This window comes from Rhinoderma darwinii, chromosome 7, assembly GCF_050947455.1.
Source record: "Rhinoderma darwinii isolate aRhiDar2 chromosome 7, aRhiDar2.hap1, whole genome shotgun sequence".
Taxonomy (NCBI): Eukaryota; Metazoa; Chordata; class Amphibia; order Anura; family Rhinodermatidae; genus Rhinoderma; species Rhinoderma darwinii.
The window spans coordinates 138,994,552-139,014,966 of record NC_134693.1 but is presented as its reverse complement, the minus strand read 5'-3'; the positions used below and the strand labels follow the sequence as shown (position 1 = coordinate 139,014,966).

At 40.5% G+C, this 20,415-nt stretch overlaps 1 protein-coding gene across 2 annotated transcripts in view; it reads right to left on the bottom strand.

Moving 5' to 3' along the window:
• Positions 1 to 7,818: 7,818 nt before the first annotated feature.
• The window catches only part of FGD5 (FYVE, RhoGEF and PH domain containing 5), a 112,601-nt gene continuing 100,004 nt past the window's right edge, over positions 7,819 to 20,415 (bottom strand). The window contains exons 16-21 of one of the 2 annotated variants that reach the window (XM_075831832.1): positions 19,838 to 19,975; positions 17,702 to 17,804; positions 17,158 to 17,294; positions 11,718 to 11,846; positions 10,737 to 10,891; positions 7,819 to 9,106 (exon numbers count right to left, since the gene is read on the bottom strand). In XM_075831832.1, the coding sequence (XP_075687947.1) occupies positions 9,070 to 9,106; positions 10,737 to 10,891; positions 11,718 to 11,846; positions 17,158 to 17,294; positions 17,702 to 17,804; positions 19,838 to 19,975 (699 nt within the window). In that variant the 3' untranslated portion in view covers positions 7,819 to 9,069. The remainder of the gene's footprint in view (positions 9,107 to 10,736; positions 10,892 to 11,717; positions 11,847 to 17,157; positions 17,295 to 17,701; positions 17,805 to 19,837; positions 19,976 to 20,415) is intronic. The other variant, XM_075831833.1, reaches the window with a different exon arrangement.

Below are 20,415 nucleotides of genomic sequence, written 5' to 3'. Positions count from 1 at the left end.
CGGTTCATAAACTGAACTGCGGTGCGTCTTTTAATCCCCAGTAGGTCCATTTATGCTTCGGAATCGCCGCTCTTCTGTTGCAGGTTTTCACCACTGAATTCAATGGGGAGGTAAAACTCGCAACAAACAGCAAATGTTGCGATTTTTACAACGGAAAAACTGCCATTCAGCCGTAAAAATCGCAGATCATTGAACTTTTTTTAAATTAAATAGAAAGGTTGATGCCCCGCGGCGGTTGTCATAGCGACGCTTCTCTCTGCTACCTGCTTTCTGGGATAACTTTTAATCCCATGTGACTGCCGCAGCCAATCTCCGGCTACAGTGATCACATGGGCTGCAGCGTCATTCCAGGAGGCCGTGCTGTACTCCGAGCAGAGGGACGCGTTGCTCTGATAACGCCCGGGGATGAGAACTTTTTTACAACACCGTTTTAGCAATGGAGATTCCGCATGAAAATCTGCACCACAACTTTGGCGCATTTCTTAAGGCAGAATTCTCTGTGGGTTCCAGGACAGATATTCTGTGTACTTTTATGCAGCGTATCCACCCTGTGTGAACATGTCCTTATGGAGACCTAAAGTAGTGATCATGGGGGCATCTGGACTTCTTGTCACTCACCCTCCGTGGCGGATTCTCATTAGGGTGCACGGGTCCCCTCATGGCCGGAGGTGTCACTAGCACTGGAGAGGGCCCAGGTGATAGCGGCAGTCACATTCACTTGTATCCGAGTCCTCAGGACTCGTAGACTGGAAGCCACGTTAGGCCTGCAGCCTATAAGGAGCTAGGACGACTCCCTGCGCAGGACGGTGCGATGATGTACTGCATCATGCCGTTCTGCGCATGCGTCCGACCGTCGCGGCAACACGGCAAGGGAACTACTATATATATATATATATATATATATATATATATTTTTTACATGGGGGAGCGCTGTGTGGCCCTATGTACGAGGGGAGCGCGCTGTGTGGCCCTATGTACGAGGGGAGCGCGCTGTGTGGCCCTATGTACGAGGGGAGCGCGCTGTGTGGCCCTATGTACGAGGGGAGCGCGCTGTGTGGCCCTATGTACGAGGGGAGCGCGCTGTGTGGCCCTATGTACGAGGGGAGCGCGCTGTGTGGCCCTATGTACGAGGGGAGCGCGCTGTGTGGCCCTATGTACGAGGGGAGCGCGCTGTGTGGCCCCATGTACGAGGGGAGCGCGCTGTGTGGCCCCATGTACGAGGGGAGCGCGCTGTGTGGCCCCATGTACGAGGGGAGCGCGCTGTGTGGCCCCATGTACGAGGGGAGCGCGCTGTGTGGCCCCATGTACGAGGGGAGCGCGCTGTGTGGCCCCATGTACGAGGGGAGCGCGCTGTGTGGCCCCATGTACGAGGGGAGCGCGCTGTGTGGCCCCATGTACGAGGGGAGCGCGCTGTGTGGCCCCATGTACGAGGGGAGCGCGCTGTGTGGCCCCATGTACGAGGGGAGCGCGCTGTGTGGCCCCATGTACGAGGGGAGCGCGCTGTGTGGCCCCATGTACGAGGGGAGCGCGCTGTGTGGCCCCATGTACGAGGGGAGCGCGCTGTGTGGCCCCATGTACGAGGGGAGCGCGCTGTGTGGCCCCATGTACAAGAGGGGAGCGCGCTGTGTGGCCCCATGTACAAGAGGGGAGCGCGCTGTGTGGCCCCATATACGAGTGAGGGGGAGCGCGCTGTGTGGCCCCATATACGAGTGAGGGGGAGCGCTGTGTGGCACTATCCACAGGGGTATGTGTGTGGCGCTCTCTACAGATGGGGCTGTGTGGCGCTATCTACAGGGGGCTGTGTGTGGTCCTATTTACAGGGGGGCACTGTATGTGGGGCATTTTTTTTTACAGTGTTTGACAATTTTATATTCAGGGGCGCACTGTGTGATGCTATTATATTTAGGGGCACAGTGTGTGGCACCACGAAAATTTTATCTTCGTTTATAGGTGTGAAATGTTGGAAAAGTGAGGAGCCAAAGACATCTGAGCGGCAAACTGCAGAAATGGGTCGTGGTCAGGAGAAGTCATCGTGAACTCTGGATCGGATGGAGGAGAAAACAGGTAAAAAACTACTAGAATCTGTTAAGTTGTCACCTGTGAGTCACTAGATTTAGAGAGAATCTGTCACCTCTCCTGACATGTTTATTCTAGGAAATCCTTTTATTTTACAAAGTTTCTGTGCAGTCCAGGACTGATAGACAATTCCCCTTGTCAGGAGGTTGTGTCCCTGCACTGTGTGATCCTGTCAGCGATGGTTGGAGACTGTCAGTATGTGGGGACACAGCCCTTTCACAAGGAGAATTGTAACACCTATTTGTTAATGCTTGCACAAAAAGATAGTGGTAAAGAGGCTCTGTCACCAGATTCTCAAACCCCTATCTCCTATTGCATGTGATCGGCGCTGCAATGTAGAGAACAGTAACGTTTTTTTTTTTTGTTTTTTTTTTTAAACGTTAATTTTTGGCCAAGTTATGAGCATTTTTATATATATATGCAAATGAGCTTTAAAATGGACAACTGGGCGTGTTTTGTTTTTTTTCGTATGTCCATCTGGGCGTGTATTGTGTTTTTAACTGGGCGTGTTTACGTGTATGACGCTGACCAATCAGCCTCATACACTCCTCTCCATTCATTTACACAGCAGCATACACAGAGATTAACGTTAATCAAGTGTCCCGATAATGAATACACATGAAATCCAGCCTGGACGTCATGTGTACTCAGAATCCTCACCCTTCTGACTCTTTTCTGTGAGATTACAGCAAACCACGCGTAATCTCGAGAGATTACGAGGTAAACGAGTCTTCGTTTCCCTTGCTGGAAATATTCTTGTATATAGGGGCAGTATTATACTAGTTATATTCTTGTATATATGAGCAGTATTATAGTAGTTATATTCTGGTATATAGGGGGCAGTATTATAGTAGTTATATTACTGTATGTAGGGGCCAGTATTATAGTAGTTATATTCTTGTATATAGGGGCAGTATTATAGTAGTTATATTCTTGTATGTAGGGGCCAGTATTATACTAGTTATATTCTTGTATATAGGGGGCAGTATTATAGTAGTTATATTCTTGTATATAGGGGCAGTATTATAGTAGTTATATTCTTGTATATAGGGGCAGTATTATAGTAGTTATATTCTTGTATATAGGGGCAGTATCATAGTAGTTATATTCTTGTATATAGGAGCAGTATTATAGTAGTTATATTCTTGTATATAGGGGGCAGTATTATACTAGTTATATTCTTGTATATAGGGGGCAGTATTATAATAGTTATATTCTTGTATATAGGGGCAGTATTATAGTAGTTATATTCTTGTATATAGGAGCAGTATTATAGTAGTTATATTCTTGTATATAGGGGCAGTATTATAGTAGTTATATTCTTGTATATAGGGGGCAGTATTATAGTAGTTATATTCTTGTATATAGGAGCAGTATTATAGTAGTTATATTCTTGTATATAGGGGGCAGTATTATAGTAGTTATATTCTTGTATATAGGGGAAATATTATAGTAGTTATATTCTTGTATATAGGGGGCAGTATTATAGTAGTTATATTCTTGTATATAGGGGCAGTATTATAGTAGTTATATTCTTGTATATAGGAGGCAGTATTATAGTAGTTATATTCTTGTATATAGGGGCAGTATTATAGTAGTTATATTCTTGTATATAGGGGCAGTATTATAGTAGTTATATTCTTGTATATAGGAGCAGTATTATAGTAGTTATATTCTTGTATATAGGGGCAGTATTATAGTAGTTATATTCTTGTATATAGGAGCAGTATTATAGTAGTTATATTCTTGTATATAGGGGCAGTATTATAGTAGTTATATTCTTGTATATAGGGGGCAGTATTATAGTAATTATATTCTTGTATATAGGGGGCAGTATTATAGTAATTATATTCTTGTATATAGGAGCAGTATTATAGTAGTTATATTCTTGTATATAGGGGACAGTATTATAGTAGTTATATATTCTTGTATATAGGAGCAGTATTATAGAAGTTATATTCTTGTGTATAGGGGCAGTATTATAGTAGTTATATTCTTGTATATAGGGGCAGTATTATAGTAGTTATATTCTTGTATATAGGGGCAGTATTATAGTAGTTATATTCTTGTATATAGGAGCAGTATTATAGTAGTTATATTCTTGTATATAGAGGGCAGTATTATAGTAGTTATATATTCTTGTATATAGGAGCAGTATTATAGAAGTTATATTCTTGTGTATAGGGGCAGTATTATAGTAGTTATATTCTTGTATTTAGGGGGCAGTATTATAGTAGTTATATTCTTGTATATAGGGGCAGTATTATAGTAGTTATATTCTTGTATATAGGGGCAGTATTATAGTAGTTATATTCTTGTATATAGGGGCAGTATTATAGTAGTTATATTCTTGTATATAGGGGGCAGTATTATAGTAGTTATATTCTTGTATATAGGAGTAGTATTATAGTAGTTATATTCTTGTATATAGGAGCAGTATTATAGTAGTTATATTCTTGTATGTAGGGGGCAGTATTATAGTGGTTATATTCTTGTATGTAGGGGGCAGTATTATAGTGGTTATATTCTTGTATGTAGGGGGCAGTATTATAGTAGTTATATTCTTGTATATAGGGAGCAGTATTATAGTAGTTATATTCCTGTATATAGGGGCAGTATTATAGTAGTTATATTCTTGTATGTAGGGGGCAGTATTATAGTAGTTATATTCTTGTATATAGGGAGCAGTATTATAGTAGTTATATTCCTGTATATAGGGGCAGTATTATAGTAGTTATATTCTTGTATATAGGGGGCAGTATTATAGTAGTTATATTCTTGTATATAGGAGTAGTATTATAGTAGTTATATTCTTGTATATAGGAGCAGTATTATAGTAGTTATATTCTTGTATGTAGGGGGCAGTATTATAGTGGTTATATTCTTGTATGTAGGGGGCAGTATTATAGTGGTTATATTCTTGTATGTAGGGGCAGTATTATAGTAGTTATATTCTTGTATGTAGGAGCAGTATTATAGTGGTTATATTCTTGTATATAGGAGCAGTATTATAGTGGTTATATTCTTGTATATAGGAGCAGTATTATAGTAGTTATATTCTTGTATATAGGGGGCAGTATTATAGTAGTTATATTCTTGTATATAGGGGACAGTATTATAGTAGTTATATTCTTGTATATAGGGGACAGTATTATAGTAGTTATATTCTTGTATATAGGAGGCAGTATTATGGTAGTTATATTCTTGTATATAGGGGCAGTATTATAGTAGTTATATTCTTGTATATAGGAGCAGTATTATAGTAGTTATATTCTTGTATATAGGGGACAGTATTATAGTAGTTATATTCTTGTATATAGGAGGCAGTATTATGGTAGTTATATTCTTGTATATAGGGGCAGTATTATAGTAGTTATATTCTTGTATATAGGAGGCAGTATTATAGTAGTTATATTCTTGTATATAGGAGCAGTATTATAGTAGTTATATTCTTGTATATAGGAGGCAGTATTATAGTAGTTATATTCTTGTATATACTGGCAGTATTATAGTAGTTATATTCTTGTATATAGGGGGCAGTATTATAGTAGTTATAGTCTTGTATATAGGAGCAGTATTATAGTAGTTATATTCTTGTATATAGGAGCAGTATTATAGTAGTTATAGTCTTGTATATAAGAGCAGTATTATAGTAGTTATATTCTTGTATATAGGGGGCAGTATTATAGTAGTTATATTCCTGTATATAGGAGCAGTATTATAGTAGTTATATTCTTGTATATAGGGGCAGTATTATAGTAGTTATATTCTTGTATATAGGGGTAGTATTATAGTAGTTATATTCTTGTATATAGGAGGCAGTATTATAGTAGTTATATTCTTGTATATAGGAGCAGTATTATAGTAGTTATATTCTTGTATATAGGAGGCAGTATTATAGTAGTTATATTCTTGTATATACTGGCAGTATTATAGTAGTTATATTCTTGTATATAGGGGGCAGTATTATAGTAGTTATAGTCTTGTATATAGGAGCAGTATTATAGTAGTTATATTCTTGTATATAGGAGCAGTATTATAGTAGTTATAGTCTTGTATATAAGAGCAGTATTATAGTAGTTATATTCTTGTATATAGGGGGCAGTATTATAGTAGTTATATTCCTGTATATAGGAGCAGTATTATAGTAGTTATATTCTTGTATATAGGGGCAGTATTATAGTAGTTATATTCTTGTATATAGGGGCAGTATTATAGTAGTTATATTCTTGTATATAGGGAGCAGTATTACAGTAGTTATATTCTTGTATATAGGGACAGTATTATAGTAGTTATATTCTTGTATATAGGGGGCAGTATTATAGTAGTTATATTCTTGTATATAGGGGGCAGTATTATAGTAGATATATTCTTGTATATGGGAGCAGTATTATAGTAGTTATATTCTTGTATATAGGGGGCAGTATTATAGTAGTTATAGTCTTGTATATAGGAGCACTATTATAGTAGTTATATTCTTGTATACAGGGCAGTATTATAGTAGATATATTCTTGTATATAAGGGGCAGTATTATAGTAGTTATATTCTTGTATGTAGGGGGCAGTGTTATAGTAGATATATTCTTGTATATGGGAGCAGTATTATAGTAGTTCTATTCTTGTATATAGGAGCAGTATTATAGTAGTTATATTCTTGTATGTAGGGGGCAGTATTATAGTAGATATATTCTTGTATATGGGAGCAGTATTATAGTAGTTATATTCTTGTATATAGGGGGCAGTATTATAGTAGTTATAGTCTTGTATATAGGAGCACTATTATAGTAGTTATATTCTTGTATACAGGGCAGTATTATAGTAGATATATTCTTGTATATAAGGGGCAGTATTATAGTAGTTATATTCTTGTATGTAGGGGGCAGTGTTATAGTAGATATATTCTTGTATATGGGAGCAGTATTATAGTAGTTATATTCTTGTATATAGGAGCAGTATTATAGTAGTTATATTCTTGTATGTAGGGGGCAGTATTATAGTGGTTATATTCTTGTATGTAGGGGGCAGTATTGTAGTGGTTATATTCTTGTATGTAGGGGGCAGTATTGTAGTGGTGCTGATATAACAAGGATACTTAGCCTTGTCCGGTCAATTGCCTTAAAAACTGGCAATTACTTTTGTGAGGCAGAAATGTGTTCCGCGCAGTTGTCCTGAATATGTGAGCTCCAGTGTTTTTTATAAAGCAGACCATGTAATAGATCATAAGAGGGCACTGCCCTATCTGGTCTTCCATCCTCAATTTCATCTCCATTGAACTTCTATTCCCTGCATTCTTTGACGTGGGCATCTGTGTGGCCATTTCTACACCTGTACAAATCTCTGCCCTCCTCTGGAAATAGATGGGTCACGAGGGCGTTCATGTGGGATGGGCTGATGTACTTGCAGGCTTGTAAGCTACAGAGAAATCAAAGTTTCAATCCCTTGAAATATCTGGGAGCAATGTGACATTTTATTCTGGAATTCTGGTTTTCCAAACTGGACAATCCCTTTAATTCAGAGGTGCAGCAAAGACAACGGTTGACTTTTGGAGTTTACAAAGCTTTGGACTTCAGGGGTTAATCCGTTCTTTTTAAGTCCAGTTTGTTGATGTTAAAGTCAGTAAATTGAAAATAAATAAAATGTAATAAAAATATATGTATATGGATATTTTGTATTTTCTTTTTTTTACCCTGAATATGTAATTATTTAAAGAGCCACGCGCACACGGTCTTTATAATTACCACATCGTTAAACATATTTATTTATACAGATAATTCTTACAGACCTTCAGATTCTTAAGTGAACGCACAGCCGGATTCACCTCGTAATATTACAATCGGCTGCAAAGAACCAACAAGTCGTTTTTAAGGCTTTCGTATTGTATCGAATAGAAAGTTCTCTGTAAACAGCGGCATAGCAGAGCTCGCTTTTATAACGGAAAAATCACGGGTGTTTGCAATGCACTTGTCATAGGAATACAGTTGATGTATCATGGAAACCATTGGGGGGTGGGGGGGGGGGGACTACTAGTGCCAGCATGCCTTAACTGGCTTGCGAGTCTCCATGGCTTGCTGTAATAGATTCAGTATTGTTTTGTGTGTCCTACATGCACTGCAGCACCCTCCACCTGTGAGGGATCTATAGTGATCTTCATCCTGAGCTTCCTGGTTCATGAATATAATGTCCTCACTCTAGATACACAGGCAGAGCGCTGGTTGAAGGGGGATGGGTAATGTAACTGCATAGCAATGCAGCGGTTTATATTTCATTCAGGGTTTGTAGAAAGCTGGGTGACTACTATGGGCTTCCATTAGTGGTTTATACCTTAACATATCCAGCATCAAAGAGGAAGACGTGGGTTTTATTAAAGGGGCAGGACTGCTCTTGCTGTAGGATCTAGTTTCCCTATTCCTCCAGTAGATAACCGTGACGTGAGAATACAACATGAGCCATATGAGGTTTGATAGATTTATCTCATAGAGGTTAATCAGGTTGCTTAAAGGGGAACTCCACCATTGAAACAATCCCATATGTCTTAGTGCATAGACTGGTTGGGTGGACTCTGTAAGAAGCCGTTCTGTCCTGATCATGGATCCCGATGAGGGTGGAGTTCCCCCGTAACGATCATAGACGTATAGCCGCCGCTGCTGCTTCTTGACAAGCACCTGCCTCCACAGAGGCCGATAAAAACATTATAAAATTACCTGCTAAATGTCATCTGTAAACGGGGTGGGGGTGTTGTCAGATTGTCCCTTTTAGGTCGAACAGAGACTTTTTCTAAACCCAAAATGGTCCTTAGTAGCGAGCGCCGCTGACCCCCACAATACATTCCACTGGAGACTAAAACGAGTCCTGTAGAGAGCTGAGGAGATACTTCCAGTCTGCAGCCAGCAGGGGCCGCCAGACGATCATCTCTTTTTTACAAAAATTTTTTGCTACTTAAATGACAAATTTACATTCTGATAATGTTCATTGGAAGTCTGTGGTGAGCGAATGCTATAATACGGACGCCGCTTTAATGGCTTCAACCCACCTGCAGGAGACAATAAGAAAGAGAATTTTATTAGGTGATTCTAATCATCAATGGCCTGCAGTAAAGCGTTCCTGCTGCTGTAAAAGGTTTTTAATGCGATCGTATGGTCTGACACAGTAATATATCATGTGATTGGTTTTGCTGGTCTGCATGTAGTTCTATCCCCTTAGAGAAGTGCCCCCACCTGTGGTTCTTCAGTTGTTGCAAAACTACACCTCCCACCACGTCCTAGTATACTGGGAGTTGTAGTTTTGCAACTGACTGAAGAATAGCGCACACTGCAGTTCTTTTAATGTGAATATTCCCTAAATCCCCTTCAAATTCTTGATGCTAAAGATCACACTCCACATAAAAAAAGCAGCAAACACAATCATCGGCAAGAAAAAGACAAGAGGAAAAGTATAGAAGGAAGAACAATGATGGAGGATGAAGGGTTGAGCTGAGTACATGACAAAAATCTGGAAAATGTCACCTGTCCGGGGCACCTGACAGAAATCTACTCTACACACACTGCAAGAGACAGGACGTGCCTGCAGCACAGCGTCCTAATGCTTGTGAATGGTGCAACGGATGTGCTCAAAAATGGATTTGTAGTTTGGACTGACCAAGTTCCCCTACTTTGTAAACAGTCTTTATTAAAAAAAATATTATTTTTTTTGTATACAGCTCCTATGCAGAGCTATGTGTCCCTATGGTTACAGACTACAAACAAACCCTGTGTAGTCTGATCCTGCAGTCATACTCCATTCCTTGTCTCCCCTAACTTACCAAATGTAAAAGTAGGTAGCAGTTGGAAGCATGTATGACTGCAGGATCTGACTACACACGGTTTGTTTGTAGTCTGTAACCATAGAAACTAATTAGTCTGCATAGGACCCTTAGACACAAAACATTAGGCCCTTCTGAGTGACTGTCGGGGGTTTATTAAAGGAAGGGGGTGTAACTACCAGCGGATCAGTGCTTTAAGAGCAGAGTCTTAAGTGGGCACAATTAGCACATATATTTGGCTCTTCTGAATTCTTGTGACAGTTCCCAGAGTAGAGGGGTGTAACGTTGGAATACAATGTGCATTATGTAGTGGCCCTCCAGAACTTTGGGAGGGCATTGCACCCACCAAACAGTAGAGCCTTCTAGCCTACGTTATGATTAGGTTTTCTCTGATCTAAAGGCCCAATAGGGGATGCAGCGGTAACAGCCCTACCTCAATCCTGAGGGGGCAAAAGGGGAAAAAAAACAGCCCCATGAGACAAGTACTAATAAAGAGGGTTGAGGGGCCCAGGAGATTAACCAATGCCACTGTATTGGGGTCGTTAGGCAATTTCAGACAGCTGAGCCCAAGTGCAAATGAAACCTCTGCTCCCCCCTACAGTATATAGCAGTGGTCTCTAAACCATGGCTCGCCAGCTGTTGGGTAACTACAACTCTCAACATGCCCTGACAGCTGCAGGCTCTTCCGTAACATTGTGACAGTTCTTCTAGAAAACAAGGAGAGGCTAGATAAGGCTGAGATGGCAGCAGCGGGCCAGAGATGGCAGCAGCGGGCCAGAGGAGGCAGCAGCGGGCCAGAGGAGGCAGCAGCAGGCCAGAGAGGCAGCAGCGGACCAGAGATGGCACAGGGAGCGGCGGGTACCTGATGGCTGCATTGGTGTCTGCTGCTTTGAAGCTATAGAACAGGGTCTGCTTGTGGTAAAGCTGAAACACTGTGCCCAGTTTGGGGTTCTGGTCCCAGTTGTCAGGCACAATGTGGAAACCTAATAAGGGTAAACTTTCTGTGGCAATTTTGTCCTAGAAAGAAAAAAATAAAAGTGAATCAATCCGGAACCCGGACGGCTGCTGCAAAATCTCTTTGGAAGCGTCAATGAAACAAGACAGATGTCAATGGAGCGGATCAAACCGTGAACCACAAGACGGAGGGGCGGGCGAAAACTCAAATCTGATACAATGTTACCATGGGGCAAACAAAGAATGGCCACAATGTATGTACAAGGGGTATAAACACATTAAACACGTTGTGGGGTCACTAGTAGAAGCTGATTAATACCCTCACCCACCACACATTAGGATTCTCCAATGTTATACTTTGTGTTATCATTTCGGGCTCGCTACTTGCTGTTAGTGAATAGAAACATATAGTGGGTACAACCAGAGACGTAACATGCCTAATACTTCCCACAATTGAAGCTTCGCTACAATTGTATCCTGCCTACATTCCTCTGTGAGCTAAACCGTTTGCACACCAGACTGATACATTTTACCTGCACTGATACATTGCAACAAACTATCAGGACAAGAGAGATTTGTGCTGCTGATGTGTTTACCTCACAGAGGATTGTCTAGGCTGGATACAATTGTAACAAGCCCTCAGCTGTGAGAAATATTAGGGCTAAACAGGGTTTCTGCCTCTGGATGTAAATAAGAATGCTCCCATTCACTGAAAGCAAGCAGAGATCTTGAAAATAGTGAGGCATTGAAACACAATGGTTGGTAAGGGAATGGCTAGTTAAGCAGTTGTCCGCTGGTGCGCCGTCTCACTGATCCTGTGTCTTGGTCCTGGGTGGAGTATATAGTTTACACCTTGGTTTGCAGTGTCGGATGATGAGCGCCCCCTCACCTCGCAGGCCGTGTATGTGTACAGCACTTTGCCTTTAATAACGAACCAGCGCTTCTTCCAGTATTTCTTGCCCTTTTTGCACCGATGTAAATAACCACTAATTGAGGAACTTTCTCCGGACGCTGCGGCCTGCGGAGAAACAGAGATTAAGGGGGTTTCTGATCTTGGCGATGATCACCTGCAGATTGTATAACGTTATAGTGTTGTTATAACTGACACTAGACTAAATGCATCTAAAGGAGAAATTTCTGAGCCAATGAAGTCTAAAGGGGAAATCGACTGAAATCCTCATCTGACGTGATCAGACGACTCTGGTGAAGAAGAGGCTTGGCATTCACCGGGCACTGAAAATTAGAAGAGCATTGGCCATAGGCTTTAAAAAGGTTCTCCGCTTTGGACAATCCCTACTGGTTAGGAGGGTGCCATGATAATGACCTGATCACAAAGTGTCCTCCTGCTGGGACCTCCAGCGATCAGCCGTTATCTGTGGGGGAACCTGGCAGTAAGTGTTCGGTTTTCCTGCAGCGCCACCACAGGAGAATTGAAGCATTACACAGTGTCCATTAGACGGGACAGGTCCTCCAGAGACGCTCTATATAACCGCTCTCCACTCTGACCAAGAGATGAGGATCCTGAACAGAGGACCCCCCCTTTATTAACTCAGAATTCCCTTATAGGTGGTGTGAAAATGTTTTTTTTTCTTCTAAACCGGACAACTCCTTTAAAGGGAAGGGGTCATGAAATTATTATTTTTTTTATTATATTGCTTTTAATATGATATTAACATAAATTGTATTTATTTGTGTTGTACTTTTTACATTGTTCTTACTTTTACTTCTCTATGGGAGCTGCCATTTTTTTTTTCATCTCTGTATGTGTCGATATACGGCACATACTACCCCAGAGAATGCGAACGGGGGCCGTTCCATTCACTGCAGCGTACGCCGTTCCCACACAGACCAAAGCGAAGATCGTTCGCAAAGCGAAATCCAGCGCCATTTTCATGTGGACCGGAAGCCACTGCCGGACAGTAAGATGACGACTTCCGGCCGCGGCTTCCGGCCATATGTTCAAGGAAGCGAAGGCGCAAGGAATAGGAGCGGAGGCGGCAGGAGCAGGTAATTTATGTTCGTGTGTATTACGTTCGTGTGATACTGTCTGCTGAGCACTGTATCTAATCCTCCTACACTGGGCAGTCGCTCAGAAAATGGCGGCACACAGTGTAGGAGGTTTGAAGATTCAAACCCTTCCTTCTCCTGGCATTAGCCAGAATAAGGGAGGGGGGATTGTGTGAGGACACTAGAGCGAATGTGTCCACCCCAAATTTGCAACATACATCAATGAGGTTGCTTTACCACAGTGACCATGCTGCAATTTTGGGAACTGCTCCCTCTAGTGGCCAGCACATGGAAATGTTATAAATTAGTATCTAATTTATAATATTTCCTGACTTGTGAAAAAATTAAAACAATGTGTAATCACTCAAATAATGATTGTTTAACTAAAAAAAACAAAAAAAAACAAATTTCTAGCGACACATTCCCTTTAAGAAAACCCATTTTCAAATACCCTATTAGGGAAATAGAGAGGAGCCTCTCGTTCAGGACCTCCAGTTAGCCGGAGTGAAGAGGGGCTACACAGAACAGGGGAAATTTTATTAAGACTGGCGTTTCCGAAAGTATAGTACATTTCTTGGGCCATTTAAGGCCACGTCCTATGAGAAGCGCAAAGCCTCAAAAGTCTATTTATTTATTGTTTGCGCAAATTGCAACTTTAGGGCCACTTGCAATTTTTCTACATCAGAAAACTGCAGTAGAAAGGATAATAAATTCCCCCCAGTGTCTCTCAGGAGGACCCGGCCCATCCTTGCATTACACGGACACCGTGTAATACTTCATTTCTCCAGACGTGGCGCTGCAGGGGAATAAAACACTTGCTGCTGACTTTGCATAAAGATTACAGCTGGTCCTGGCAGTGGGACATCGTGTGATCATCTCGTATATGGAGAACTCTAATGGAAAAAAGTTAGTACAAAGCAGAGGACCCCTTTAAAGTTCTGTTGGACAATCTGCTGATTTTGACAAGTGTTTGTGCCCCTTATTTGTAGCTGAGGGATTGTCACAATTGTATCCGGTCCGGACCATCCAATGTGAGCTAAACAACCTGGACTCCAGACTGATACATGTTACCTGCACTGATACATTGTAACAAACTATCAGGACAGGAGAGAACTTTAGGGTGTATTCACGCGTCTTGGTCATAGTGCGAGATTTTCGCAAAGCCATGACAACAACCGCAATATGACACAATATGTGAATACACCCTTCGGTTGCTGATGCGTTTAACTCACAAAGGAAAGTACAACTCCCAGGCTGTCAGGGAATGCTGTGAGTTGTAGTTGTGCAACGGCTGGAGAGCAGCGAGGGATGACCACTCTTCTAGATGATACAATTGTAGCAAACCTTCCGCTGCAAGGAGTATTCAGCTTCTGAATGTAAAAAATGTGTGTTTCCATTCACTGACACCAAGCAGAAATTTTGAAACACAGCAGATTAGTTGGAGAATTTTCATTACACAATGATTGAGCTTTATCGGGACACCACATAAAACGATAATATAATTTTTTTTCTTCCGTTTCTTCTACCTTGCAGCTGTTCCCGCACAATGGCGCAATGTGCGAGGTACTAAAAACCCGTTATGAGACGTGTCATATGTTACACTTGGAAATGCATAGGCGTGTAATTACGTATTTCCCTCGGGTACAATTATATATATTCCTACAGTCTGCTGTTATGAATATGCTAATTTGGGATTGCAGTTCTTGCCAGGTGCTTAATTTGTATAACTGCTAATCAAGAGCCATGTAAGCGGATGTAAATATTAGCTGCTGCCCCCTGGTGGGCAGACTTGAGTGTGCGCTATTATGTTTAGAACATTGTTTACCGCTTATCAGCTCTGCTTGTTTTTAATAGAACTGAGATTACGTCTCCGCCACAATAGAGCTGCAATGCGGACTGTTTCTTAAAGGCGCACTAACCTCACAAATGTCACTGTTGCTTAAAATCTAGTTCTAGCTTTGAGCTACTATGCAGAAAGTTTCTTAAAAAACATCTCCACCAAAATAATTGCATTCTCATGTGTGCTTTTGGTTTTACAGACGCCCCACAGTTCCACAGAACTGAACTTTGTGTTTAATTTGTTAGAGCAGAAGTTTGTTCTCTAGAGCTGCTGTTCCTGCTGTAACAGAGATGTGCAATCATAGTCCGCCATTATATAAGCTGTGGAAAATTTACTTTGTCACCCAGTCACCAACCTACATACATAGACTCTTCCCTGCTTCCTCCTCCCCTCTCCTCTCTATTTCTTTACATCTGTGCCCACTTTCATTAGGAAAGGCATTGCTAAACTGAACTAAAAGCACCCGCATGACGGCCCACATGCATGCCATGAGAACTAGGAAAGCAAAGTTTACATTTATTTTAATACAAAAACATAATAATATGAGAAGTCATGCTTATATTAAAGAAAATAGATTTTACAGAGCTTCATACCATTGTACACTTTACACATATAATTAACCTACATATAAAACTGAATCACTGTGTACATCCTATACTGATCCTAAGTGACAGCCTGTATTATACTCCAGAGCTGCGCTCACTGTTCTGCTGGTGGTGACTCTGGAGTATAATATAGGATCAGTACAGGATAAGTAATGTATGTACACAGTGACTCCACCAGCAGAATAGTGAGTGCAGCTCTGGAGTATAATACAGGATGTAACTCAGGATCAGTACAGGATAAGTAATGTAATGTATGTACACAGTGACTCCACCAGCAGAATAGTGAGTGCAGCTCTGGAGTATAATACAGGATGTAACTCAGGATCAGTACAGGATAAGTAATGTAACGTATGTACACAGTGACTCCACCAGCAGAATAGTGAGTACAGCTCTGGAGTATAATACAGGATGTAACTCAGGATCAGTACAGGATAAGTAATGTAATGTATGTACACAGTGACTCCACCAGCAGAATAGTGAGTGCAGCTCTGGAGTATAATACAGGATATAACTCAGGATCAGTACAGGATAAGTAATGTAATGTATGTACACAGTGACTCCACCAGCAGAATAGTGAGTGCAGCTCTGGAGTATAATACAGGATGTAACTCAGGATCAGTACAGGATAATGTAATGTAATGTATGTACACAGTGACTCCACCAGCAGAATAGTGAGTACAGCTCTGGAGTATAATACAGGATGTAACTCAGGATCAGTACAGGATAAGTAATGTAATGTATGTACACAGTGAGTCCACCAGCAGAATAGTGAGTGCAGCTCTGGAGTATAATACAGGATGTAACTCAGGATCAGTACAGGATAAGTAATGTAATGTATGTACACAGTGACTCCACCAGCAGAATAGTGAGTGCAGCTCTGGAGTATAATACAGGATGTAACTCAGGATCAGTACAGGATAAGTAATGTAATGTATGTACACAGTGACACCACCAGCAGAATAGTGAGTGCAGCTCTGGTGTATAATACAGGATGTAACTCAGGATCTGTACAGGATTAGTAATGTTAGTGACTTCTCATGTACATTTTATATGTAAACTGTAATATTGTGATCGGAGTTGACATGTTTTACGCTATCATATAATAGGCACAAGAGAATATATGTATTGTGTGTCTTGTATCTGAGAGAGAGAAAGTCATTAATAGGAAATAACACGTTTTGCAGCATTATAAAATGAAGATCTATGAGGACGTCTTCTCTCCCGCACACGTCGCTGCTATGAAATGTTTATATATTTGTCGCTTTCACTGTGATTTATATTTTCCAGCGAGGGCTTCTCATTAGTGTAATAACCTTTCAGAGCTGCACTTTGAATCCATCATTGACTTCTTATATTATAACTATATCTGTTCATGCGCAGCTTTTACCATAATGAGAGCATTAGATAGTGGAAAAAGCAGGGTCTCCAGCAGCACAGAGTATTTCCAGAAAGTAGTGAACTGGTTTTGTGTGATCATTAATCTGTCTTCTCATGTGATGAAGTTACAGAGGACAGGGCTGTATGTAGCAGGGACAGTATCATGACGTGAGGAGGGAAATTAAGACAAGTGGGAGATCACAGACTCAGACATACGGGAGAGAGGAAAGTCGCCCAGCAGCACAGAGTATTTCAGGAGAGGAGAGTTCTACATTTGTGTGAGGTGGTGACCTGTCCAGTCATGATGTTAGCGAGGACAGGGCTGCATCTACAGGGCTACATAGCGGAAGAAGCAGGGTCCCTTAAGCAGCACAGAGTATTTCAGGAGACCATTGCTCCTTTGGTTACAAACATCTTCTATGAAGTCAGAATACGAACAAAGAAATCAAATCACGATACACATCCAGTTCTTGCCTTTTCTCAGACAGCCTTGGCCCTACCTCCATCAGAGCTGACGGAACTTTCTTGTGTCTCTTGAAGGCAGACGGGTGAAAACTGTGAAGCATTGATGTAAAAGCGCTGCTGCTGCTGGACCTCGGCAACTGCGGGGAGGAATTAGTGTTCGCTGATGCCAGTTCTATTAAAGTAAATGTACCAGTCAGACATTACAGAGAAGTTAGTGCGGATATTATGCAACAAAATTAAAATCCCTAAAATCTAACATTTCCCTGCACTGAGACTAAGGTTACAATGCAGGACTGGGTGACCACGTCCTCTGTATGTTCTCCCTGTGGAGGCGCTACTGTTGGTGCTTATGTCTAATGTAAGGAAATTATATTATAAATTCCACTGAGGATTTATATTCTCTGCATAGTGCTGCGGAACATGTGGATGGTATATAAATATCAAGAAATTAATAAAAATAAATAAATACAGTGCAGATTTATAGCTTTAACCTGCAATAGCTACAGATTGCCACTAGGTGGTGATGTGGTACAGAAAACAACATTGAGGGCCCTGCATGAGCCTCCGAGTCGCACTCGCCTCTTCTGCGCAGCTCCGCGTAGCATCCATTGCAGACTTTAGACGGACGATCTTTCAGATACTTCAGCGGATATTTGTTTCTTGAGCAACTGCGGCAAATAATCTGTCAAAACAGGGACAAGAGCTTGAAGCATTTCTGCATAATTAAAGATTTTAAACATGATATAATTCCAATTTGGCACAAGCCCAACGGCGATACAATGTTAGGGTATGTGCACACACACTAATTACGTCCGTAATTGACGGACGTATTTCGGCCGCAAGTACCGGACCGAACACAGTGCAGGGAGCCGGGCTCCTAGCATCATACTTATGTACGATGCTAGGGGTCCCTGCCTCGCTGCAGGACAACTGTCCCGTACTGTAATCATGTTTTCAGTACGGGACAGTAGTTCCACGGAGAGGCAGGGACTCCTAGCATCGTACATAACTATGATACTAGGAGCCCGGCTCCCTGCATTGTGTTCGGTCCGGTACTTGCGGCCGAAATACGTCCGTCAATTACGGACGTAATTAGTGTGTGTGCACATACCCTAAGAGCGCTGATAATACGCAGGCTGCTAACTGAAGATTCTACCGAAGAATGAGGCTGCAGATGAGATGTGCTGCAGGATGCCCAGACAAGATGGAACTTCCATGCACATTTTTCTTCCATACATTTCCATGGCTATTGTTAGGGGTGCAACTATCTATCTCATATCTATCTATCTATCTATCTATCTATCTATCTATCTCATATCTATCTATCTATCTCATATCTATCTATCTATCTATCTATCTATCTATCTCATATCTATCTATCTATCTATCTCATATCTATCTATCTATCTCATATCTATCTATCTATCTCATATCTATCTATCTATCTATCTATCTATCTATCTATCTATCTATCTATCTCATATCTATCTATCTATCTCATATCTATCTATCTATCTCATATCTATCTATCTCATATCTATCTCATATCTATCTATCTCATATCTATCTATCTATCTATCTCATATCTATCTATCTATCTATCTATCTCATATCTATCTATCTATCTATCTATCTATCTCATATCTAGCTATCTCATATCTATCTCATATCTATCTATCTCATATCTATCTATCTATCTATCTCATATCTATCTATCTATCTATCTATCTCATATCTATCTATCTATCTATCTATCTATCTATCTATCTATCTATCTATCTATCTATCTATCTATCTATCTATCTCATATCTATCTATCTATCTATCTATCTCATATCTATCTATCTATCTATCTATCTCATATCTATCTATCTATCTATCTCATATCTATCTATCTATCTATCTATCTATCTATCTATCTATCTATCTATCTATCTATCTATCTATCTCATATCTATCTATCTATCTCATATCTATCTATCTATCTCATATCTATCTATCTCATATCTATCTATCTATCTATCTATCTCATATCTATCTATCTATCTATCTATCTATCTATCTATCTCATATCTATCTATCTATCTCATATCTATCTATCTATCTCATATCTATCTATCTATCTATCTATCTCATATCTATCTATCTCATATCTATCTCTCTCATATCTATCTATCTATCTATCTATCTATCTATCTCATATCTATCTATCTATCTCATATCTATCTATCTATCTCTCTCATATCTATCTATCTCATATCTATCTATCTCATATCTATCTATCTCATATCTATCTATCTCATATCTATCTATCTCATATCTATCTATCTCATATCTATCTATCTCATATCTATCTATCTCATATCTATCTATCTCATATCTATCTATCTCATATCTATCTATCTCATATCTATCTATCTCATATCTATCTATCTCATATCTATCTATCTCATATCTATCTATCTCATATCTATCTATCTATCTCATATCTATCTCATATCTATCTATCATCTCCTGCATTTATGTGACATTTAGTAACTTTTCTTTCGTCGTCAGGAAGTTATTTTTCCAGGATCCCGTGTGTCTTTGCTCTGGGACTTATCAGTAAAATATCAGATCACTACTGGAGGTGTTCGGGGAGTTACACATCCTTGTGTGTCTTTGAATGTGACCCTTATAATTGTGAGATAATTGTTATTGATCAGCGGCTCTCACCTTGCCACAGGCGTGACAGTGATGACGTCGTAGGGTCAATGTGAAATCGCTGCCGCAGTTCATACACATCATGGCATGGGACATGTGCGCTATACTCGGCGGCCGCTCACCCAGGAATATTCCTAATCGCTCCCTCATCTAGGAAAGAAGAAAACAAGATTCAGATTTAATGTTTCCGAGATCTCATCCATGTATGAAGACACGCAGCAATATCCGCTCCACCAAAGTGATAGTTAAAGGGCCGGTACTATGTCAATAAAGATGAATCATTGTGTAAAGGAACACGGAATATAAAGTATATTAAAATGTTTCAAATTTCTCTCCATTTGCAAAACATTTGCTTCCTGTCAGTGAATAGACATTTTGAGGCTGAAAAACTATCCTGACCTGTTACTTCTCACAACTGCAGTTTGTTACAATGTATTAGTCTCTCTGAGTTAGCAGCAGCACAAATGTCTCTCCTGTCCTTCACTGAGACATTGAAAGAAACTACAGTGAAATACAGCGACCGATTTAAAGGAACACTCTGGGCAAACTGATACACTAAGTTATGTCTGGTGCAGGACCTGAGGGGGTGG